The sequence below is a fragment of the Manacus vitellinus genome, unplaced genomic scaffold (genome assembly GCF_001715985.3).
Source record: "Manacus vitellinus isolate BGI_N305 unplaced genomic scaffold, ASM171598v3 scaffold_183_pilon, whole genome shotgun sequence".
Classification (NCBI taxonomy): Eukaryota; Metazoa; Chordata; class Aves; order Passeriformes; family Pipridae; genus Manacus; species Manacus vitellinus.
In genome coordinates, this window is record NW_021939283.1 from 5,151 (window position 1) to 13,893 (window position 8,743).

The 8,743-nt window shown below is 53.2% G+C and overlaps 1 protein-coding gene across 1 annotated transcript; it reads right to left on the bottom strand.

Annotated features, from left to right (window-relative positions):
* Positions 1 to 600: 600 nt before the first annotated feature.
* On the bottom strand, positions 601 to 7,590 carry LOC103753979 (olfactory receptor 14C36). Its single transcript, XM_029958951.1, has 2 exons — positions 6,628 to 7,590; positions 601 to 813 (listed from the first exon to the last, which is right to left on the bottom strand). The coding sequence occupies exons 1-2, from the start codon at positions 7,588 to 7,590 to the stop codon at positions 601 to 603; spliced, it is 1,176 nt and encodes a 391-aa protein (XP_029814811.1).
* Between the last annotated feature and the right edge of the window lie 1,153 nt (positions 7,591 to 8,743).

Here is an 8,743-nt window from a genome sequence, read left to right on the forward strand (position 1 = left end):
CCGGCGGGCGGAGTAGGCCTCGGTGGCCTGGGCCTTATGGGCGCGGCCATCTTGGCGGATGTTGACCTGGGCCTTCGCCCTTGCCCCGCCCACTGCACCCCGTGGCTTCCGGGAGGGAGAAGGTTCCGGGGAGGAGACTGGAGTGGCGGAAGTGGGTGTGGAGGAAGGTGTGTCTGGGGAGGGGCTCAGCGCGCGCGTATACGGGGGCGGAGGTGGCGCTGTGGGTGGAGCTACAAGAACCCGCCTCCACTTTTCCCGTGTCGATTTTTCCTGCGAAACCCGGGGCCCCGCCTCCTCGACGCCATCTCGAAGTCGACGCGATCCTTTTCTTCGCGCCCTCCCACCATCTTGGGACTCGCTGTCCGTCTCCCGCCCGCCATCTTGTGTGCTGGAGCTAATGTCCTTCTTTTCCCTCCCGCCGTTACGATGAAAACTTGAGGTGTCCTTATCTGAGTGAAAAGTGTCCGTGTCCGTGTTCTTAGTGTCCTTATCCGTATATGGTTTGTTGTCTTCTATTAACTTGGAGGATTCAGCGCCTTGGGTGTTATTGCTGACGTTCTTGTTCATCATTTGGTGCTGAAGCACCATCAGAACAAGCCTCTAGGCTATGAGCGCCTCCTTAGCAATCCGGTCACCCTTGCCGCTCTCTCGCCATAGTTGGAATCCGATGGCTTGCCACTTATCAAATGTGGTGTTGTCGTTAACTTGGTGACCATGACGGTCAAGCCATCTGACGAGGGCTTTCGCTGATTTTTTATCCAGCGGGTGACCGTGCTCTATCACAAAGTCCTTGAGGCGGCGATAAACAAATTTCTGGGAGGTGGAAAGTGTGAGCCCCATGCTGTTAATTGGGTTCCTCAACACTTCCAGATGTTACTCCTCCCTTTTCAGTTTTGATTATGGGGGTGAGGTGTTGGGTGAGGGTGTTGGGAATGTCCCCTGCAGCTCACCTTTCTAGGCGTGCGACCCGTGCGACTCGAGAAGTCCACAGCCGTCAGCTTTGCAGGGGAGGGCCGGCGGAGCAATCTCCCCTCCTGGAGATGCTTGAGCCCAACTGGGAACACAGGAGTTCTCCTGATACAGGAGACCTCTACTGTGCCTCACGTTGGGCGCCACTTGCCACGACCCGCGGGGAAAAGGAATGGGGACGTGGCACCGCAAGAAGGGCTCGGGACACAGCAGAGAGTCTCGTGAAGCAATGCCAAACTTTATTCGGGAAACAGTAACTTATAAAGGGTAGGTTTAGGGGTGGAGTTTGGGCTAGGGAGGAGCATAGGACCGGCAACTCAGGGATAAATGTGATTGGGTAACTGAGTAAGGAGGGGAGGAGTTTGGGTGTAACCGGGGAAATGGACCAATGGTAGTTGCCTCTGCACTGCACCAAACATTAACCAATGGCAGGCAGAAGAGTGGGAAAACAGGGTTGAGGCGGGAAAACTGTGAGGGGAAGTGGGAGACAATATGGAGGGTAAAATTTTAAAAACAACAACTGGGGGTACACACAACCATATAACAACACAATAATAAACCGGGGACAACTGGGGATAACTGGGGATAAACTGTCCAATCCAGGGTGGTGTCAAGTCCGGTATAATAAAGCAAAGTCCAGTGAAGTAGTGTCTTTTCCAGTGCAAAATGTCTCATTCAGGGCTATAGATTTTACGCCAGGCTTGAAACTCTTCCCACTCAGCTCTGTACTCTCCAACACCCTCCACAAACACTCCTCCAGCTGGGACCCTTGTCTGGTGGGAAACACAAAGGGATTTGGGGGAGTGTTTCCCTGACAACAAGGAGAATTTGGGAGAGGGACCTTTCCACAGCCGGCTCTTGATGTGTCCACACATCTCTGCCTGGGTCTGGGTGTGAATTGACTGTGGGGTGAATGTTGTTCTTGTGAATCTCTAATTCAGTCACTGTTAAAATTGTGGCACATGCTATTGAATCACTCGATAACTGTTAAACAGGTCAATAATTAAATGATACTAAACTCTTTTGCCCCCTTATCTTTGTGTCTAAATCCTTTGCACCCTGAGCCTCTTGCATCCCAAGGCTCTGTGTAAATCATTCCCTTTCATAAAAAAAAAAATATTTTTCATGACGTCCACTTTAAAATCTTCCTCCTCAGCTAAACTACAAAACAACTCCAATTACTTGTTGACGTCTTGAAGACAATTAAAGAAAGGAAAATAATTTGTTTTTCAGTGTTTTAATGGGTCCCACAGTGTGTTTTGAGCTGCATCAGCTGTCAGTCCAAGATGGGCCATGTCAGAACTGGTGAGGTTGGGGGGTGACGAACAAGGCTGATCATACAGGGTCAGTGTGGATCTCCTGAGGAGACAGTCAGCATCAAGATCACTTGGAGAACACCTCTATCACCTCTCCTCTGAACTAAAAAATAGCCATTCTTTGATTTCAAAAAAAAGTACAAACTTCAAAGTCTTGTTTTGAAATTGCCCTGAAGACAATTAAAGGAAGACAAAGAGATCCTGAGGGATTTCTGCATTTTAATGAGGCCCACGGTGTGTTTGCAGCCCAGCCCATGATCCTGAGGTACTGAGAGAAGATTGAAGCAGCTGCTGAAGAAGTCAGAAGCCAAACTGCAAGTGCCTTGAAGCATTGCTGGGCCCCACTGAGGGCAGGCACTGCCAAAGCCTCCCCAGGGACTCCTTGGAGCAGCTCCTTGGAGGCCAGGAGTGCAGGCAGACAAAGGCTCTGGGCAGGCCCCTGCAATGCTGAGCAAAGCCTGCCTTGGTTTTGTGGAGCACAAAGGCCAAGGGCTGAGCCCCAGGCCCTGGCCCAGCAGATCCTGTCCCTCCCGGCTGGCTCAGGGCTGTTTGGGGGGCACTGGGATGGGAGGGGGAGGAACAACAAAGGCCCAAAACTGGGCAACCCCTGCCAGGCTGCTGAGGGAGGGGCGAGGCAGAACCCAAGGGCAGAACCTGCCAGGAAAGTTGCTTGTGGTGGCCTGAGTGGCAGAGGCAGCTGCCAGAGGCAAGGGGACAAAGGCCTGGGTGCCTTTGGGCCTTGCAGCCCTGCCAGAGCCCTTGGCCATCTCTCCTGCAGGCTGTCCTGCCCTGGCCCTGCTGCTGCTCTGGCCTTGCAGGCTGCACACACCCCTCCTGCTTTCCCACCCCCTCCCAGCAGCATTTCTAGACCCTCCCTGATGGCTCTGCACCAGCTCTGGCTGTTGCCATGTGCACTTGGCCTTCTGAACTTGGATCCTGAGCCCCTGTGCCACAGGACATCCCTGCCAGAGCCCAGGCCCTTCTCCTGGGGGTCACTGCAGAGCTGAGCAGATCCAGGTCACCTCCCATTCCTCTGCCAACCCCCTGGGCCTGCTCTGGGCCCTCCAGGTCCTTGCCCTGCTCCCAAGGGCTGTGGGGGTGCTGAATGGTCAGGGCTTGGGGTTTAGAGCTCAGGGTCATGATTAGGCAGAACTTTGGGAGGTTTGTTGTTCTGCTGGCAGAGTCTGGTTCATGATTAGGGGAAGAGCTTTTTGGGCTGAGTCAGGATTAGTTTGGCTTTTCATACTGGTAATACTGGTTTTGGAATGGGGTGGGCATTAGAGTATAAATAAGAGTCTGGAGTTCTGGGTTTGGGCTTTGCCTTCCAGGTCCGGTTGAGGTTGGGATTAGAGCAGTGGATTCCTCTCAGTGAGAGGAGCAGCCGTTTTAGCTACTGTTGGGACTTGAGGTTACAAGGAGGATAAAGGTCCATCAGTAATGTTTTGCACACTCAGTGTTTCAGCACCCTCAGCATTCCCTGAACCTGGTTTTACCTCATCAAAATTTTTCCTCTCTGTTGGCCAAGCCCCTCTTTCCTTCCCCAAATATCCAATCCTTTTTGTCCCAGTTCCTCCTAATCTCCCCCAAACTGTCATCTTGCTGGGTTCAGCTCTGTGATGACACTGTGCAACCTCATGGAATCAAGGGGCCATTGTGGAACTGCAGGGCCTCATGGAAAGAAAGAAACAGGGACACTGTGAAATCTTGTGGAACCAGGGGACCATTTACCATTTGGGGCCTCATGGAACAAAAGGAACCCTGAAACCTTTTGGAACCTCATGGAACCAGGGAGCCATTGTGTCACTGTGGAACCTCATGGAAACAAAGAAACTCTGAGACACAGTTAAACCTCATAAAATCAAGGGGCCACTGTGGCACTACAGGACCTTTTTGGAGCCAAATAGACCTTGGGACAGTGGGGAACCCTATGGAATCAAGGGGCCATTGTGACACTGGGGAAACTCAGGGAAAAATGGAACCTAGGGACAGCGTGCAACTTCATGGAATCAAGGGGTCATTGTGACACTGAGGACACCTCATGGACTGAAGGGACCACCGTGACACTACAGGGCATTCTGGAGCCAAAGGAACCTGGGGACACTGTGCAGCCTCATGGAATCAAGGGGCCATTTTGACACTGCAGGGCCTCATGGAAACAAAACAAAATCCAGGCTTGTCCAGGTCCTGAGGGTGATTCAGAAGGGAGGCAGCAGTGATTTCTCCCTACAGACCCACCACTCCAGTGGTCTCTCCCTGCAGTCCATGGGTGTCCTGAGCATTTTCCCCAGTGCCTCCCTGCCCTGAAGGTTTGTGGCCATCAGGCTGGAGCTGAGGGGGTTGGGCAGGTGCCTGAGGAGGGGGTAGAACAAGGGCTGTGTCCAACTGTGCCAGGAGGGCTGTGCTGGGCAAGGATGAGGAGGCTGCAGAAAACAGTGGCACTGGGGAGGGGAGAGGAGCAGCTGGAGAGACCTTGTGCCTGCCCACGCTGGGCAGGAGCTGCCCCAGGATGGCAGCTCTGAAGCACTCCCAGGATGTCCCTGGGAACAGGAGGGGAAGACTGGATCTGAAAATGGAACCTGGAAAGCAGAGAGCAGGAGTGTCATGGTGACACTGCAGGAGAGTTGCAGCCCTGGAGCAAGGTGACAGAAGAAGTGACCCAGTTCATCAGGGTCATAAACAATGTCTGGGAGAAGCAGGAAATTGTGACTGTAGATGAGAGAAATGCCCCGAGCCAGGGTGCAGCTCTGCTGGAGACAACCCTTCCAGCCCATGGGTCTTGCAGAGAGCAGGGCTGGCAAACAGCCCAGTGCTGGTCATGGGATGGGGTCACAGCAGGAAACACTCTGTATGTGCCAAAGGTGCAGGAAATGGCACTGATAGTGCTGGAAGCAGAGACTGTGCTGTCCCCAGTCAGGGGTCACTCAGGGTGGTGGAGCTGTAGCAGGTTTCCAAATTTTTCTCCAGTAGCCCCATGATGAGGCTGTTCCCATCCACAATCATGAAGCAGGTTATGAGAGAGAAGAAAAAAGATTTTTTTCTGAAGTCTGAGGACATGACCCATTCCCATGAGGGATAACTCCATTGATGAGGTCTGACTTTCAATTTTCTATCGAAATATTTAGCTCTTCATGTCCCCTCTCCCCTGCGTGGAGTCCTGTGAGTGAGAGCATTTTTCTCTGTTTGGTGCTCACTGAAGCTGTGCAGGCAGCTCAGAGGGTGACCCATGGAGCTGTGGGTGCCTCTGGCTGCATCCCAGTGCCCAGCTGTGCTCTGTGCTTTGGGAAAGGGCAGAAGTGCCTCTGCTGGAGGGCAGTGCCACTCCTGCCTGCAGAGCCCTTCCTGCCTGCCCAGGGGCAATGCTGCCCAGCCAGGCTGCTTTCCTGCTGGGCAAAGAAAGGGACAGGCCAGAAGGCAGGGCAGGGATGGAGCAGACATACTGAAGTGTCCTCAGTACAAAGCAAATGTTCACTTCTGACCTGGTCCCTTGATGTCCCTCCATGGAGGGACAACCAACCTCTTGCAGGTGGGGTGAGAGCCCAGGGCTGGGAATGGGGGTGGCAGGGGCTGCTCTGTGACAGTGGCCCTGGGGCACCTTCCCAGGCTGTCCCTGGAACAAAGACACAGCCCAGCCCCTGCTCTGCTGCTCCCTCGGGTCTGTGCCAGGAGCTCTGGCTGTGCCAGGACACTGCTGTGTGCCCCCACCCTGCACACTCCCACCCTCAGCTGGGCACTGGCATTTGCTTTGCCAGGGCATTCCTGGAGCACATTGCTGACAGGGACTGTGGAGGGAGAGCCTGAACCCTTCCTGCCCTGCCCTCAGGAGATGCCCTTGGCTGATGGAGGTGCTGGTGTGGAGCCCAGCTCTGTGCCAGCAGTGCCAGGGCCTGTCCCTGCCTGTGATCCCAGCACGGACACGCAGCAGGACTGTGCCCAAGCTGCCAGAGCACTCAGGCCTTGCACCCACAGCAGGGCTGGGAAGGAGAAAGTGGAGATGGAAAGAGCAGATGTGGAAGGAGCAAGTGCCCTTGTCCCTGGCTGTGCTGCTGTGCTGGGAGTCTCTTCCCTCCAGCTCTGCACACAGGCACTGCCCCTGCAGCTCCAGAGAAGGGCTGAGGAAGCATCTTGGACATTCAGGTCAGGGCAGGGAACTTTATTCTACATAAATGTACAGAGAACAAGCCTTTTGAAAGCCCTTGGATTAGAGAAGGATGGTAGATATTGATGTAGAAATTTATGAGCAATGCCATTGATTTGTGGATAATATAAAAGTAGAAAAAGAGTAAGAAAATGCACAAACGAAAAGAAGAATAAATAGGAGAAAAAAAGCTCAGATTGTAGTTACCTTCTGCATGTTCTGCAGAAGAAGACACACTTTATTATTGCCTCTAAATCCAGCCATCAGTTTCCTCAGGGTATCCTTGAGCTCCTGGTTCCTGAGGCTGTAGATGAGGGGGTTCAGTGTTGGAGGTACCACAGAGTAAAGAACTGATAGTGTCAGATCCAGGGATGGGGAGGAGATGGAGGGGGGCTTCAGGTGGGAAAACATGCCAGTGCTGAGGAACAGGGAGACCACGGCCAGGTGAGGGAGGCACGTGGAAAAGGCTTTGTGCCGTCCCTGCTGAGAGGGGATCCTCAGCACAGCCCTGAAGATCTGCACATAGGAGAAAACAATGAAAATGAAACAACCAAATACTAAAGAGATGGAAAACAAGAGAAGCCCGAGTTCCCTGATGTAAGAGTGTGAGCAGGAGAGCTTGAGGATGTGTGGGATTTCACAGAAGAACTGGCCCAGGGCATTGCCCTGGCACAGGGGCAGGGAAAATGTACTGGCTGTGTGCAGCAGAGCATTGAGAAAGCCAGTGGCCCAGGCAGCTGCTGCCATGTGGGCACAAGCTCTGCTGCCCAGGAGGGTCCCGTAGTGCAGGGGTTTGCAGATGGCAACGTAGCGGTCGTAGCACATGATGGTGAGGAGGGAAAACTCTGTTGAAATGAAAAAGAAAAGTAAAAAGACTTGTGCAGCACATCCCTTGTAGGAGATGGTTGTGGTGTCCCAGAGGGAATTGTGCATGGCTTTGGGGACAGTGGTGCAGATGCAGCCCAGGTCTGTGAGGGAGAGGTTGAGCAGGAAGAAGTACCTGGGGGTGTGCAGGTGGTGGTCACAGGCTACAGCACTGAGGATGAGGCCGTTGGCCAGGAGGGCAGCCAGGGAGATGGCCAGGAAGAGCCAGAAGTGCAGGAGCTGCAGCTCCCACCTGTCTGCCAATGCCAGGAGGAGGAACTGGGCCATGGAGCTGCTGTTGGACATTTGTTGCCTGTAGATGTGGGGCCCTGTTCAAGGAGGAAATAACAATGACAAGTTAGGGCAGAACATTCTAAGAAAAATCAAATCCACTTTCCAACACCCCTCTCACTGCTCCACTGGTTTTCATTTTCTAGGAGTCTCTCCTTCAGCTCCATGGCTGGAGCCCTGGTTGGGGCTCACTATCTCTCCTGAGGAGTGTTCCTGCATGGCAGAACCCCTCAGCACGTCTGATGCACTCAGGGAGAACAGAGTAGGTCCTGCCAGGCAGGAGGATTGTCTGGGGCTTAGTGCAGAGTGAGGGGAGCTGGTCTGTCCCTCTCTCTTGTTCCCAACTGCCCTGGCTTTGCTCCTTCCTGATATGGAGATTGATCACACTCCCAGTTTGGTCTGAAAAGCCACCAGACACTGTTGAGAGCAGAGGGATCCATCCCAGACCCCTCAAGGTCTCAGCCTGTCTCAAGGGCTCAGGATTGCTGAGAACACAGCTGTGCTGGGCAGGGCACGTCTCCAGGATGAAGGACCACCACCTCCCTAAGATCCTGCTTTATGGTGAACTTGCCACCGGCTGCTGCAATAGAAGAGCCCCGAAGAGAAGATATAAGGACTGCCTGAAACAACATCTCAGCCTTGGCCATATTGATCTTCATCACTGGTCTACTCTGGCCTCCAATAGGGAGACCTGGAGGTACACCATCTATAACGCTGCTACTTCTTTTGAGAACACACACAGAATCATTCTTGAGGAGAAAAGACAATGCAGAAAGAACCGTGTCTTGCCAAAGCCACCTAAGGAGTCTTTCTGCTGTGCCTTTTGCAACTGGACTTGTCTATCTCACATTGGTCTCTTTAGCCACAAGGGTGCTTGTAGCAAATGTGGGTAGAGTCCTCCCCAAATCTTCGTTTGTGAAGCCCAGCCATGATGATGAACTAGTAAAAAGGGAATTAAAGGGATACAAAAAAAGGATATAAAACATTTGCTTTCTCGGTTGCTTCCTATCAATAAACTGTGCTTACCCACACAGACAGGCCAGGGCTGCCAGGATCTGCAGCAGCTGGTCGGTGCCCGTGCTTAGCGGGCGTCCCCGTGGAGCAACACAGTCTCCATGGCAGGATGAGGATCGCTCACCCCAGCAGTCCTGACACCCCATTTTATCAG

Coding starts and splice junctions, on each gene's coding strand:
- LOC103753979 (XM_029958951.1), bottom strand. CDS start 7,590: ATGTCCAACAGCAGCTCCATGGCCCAGTTCCTCCTCCTGGCATTGGCA. Junction 814..6,627: donor TTCTGCAGAACATGCAGAAG/GTAACTACAATC, acceptor TCCACCTCCCAG/AAATTTGTTTATCGCCGCCT.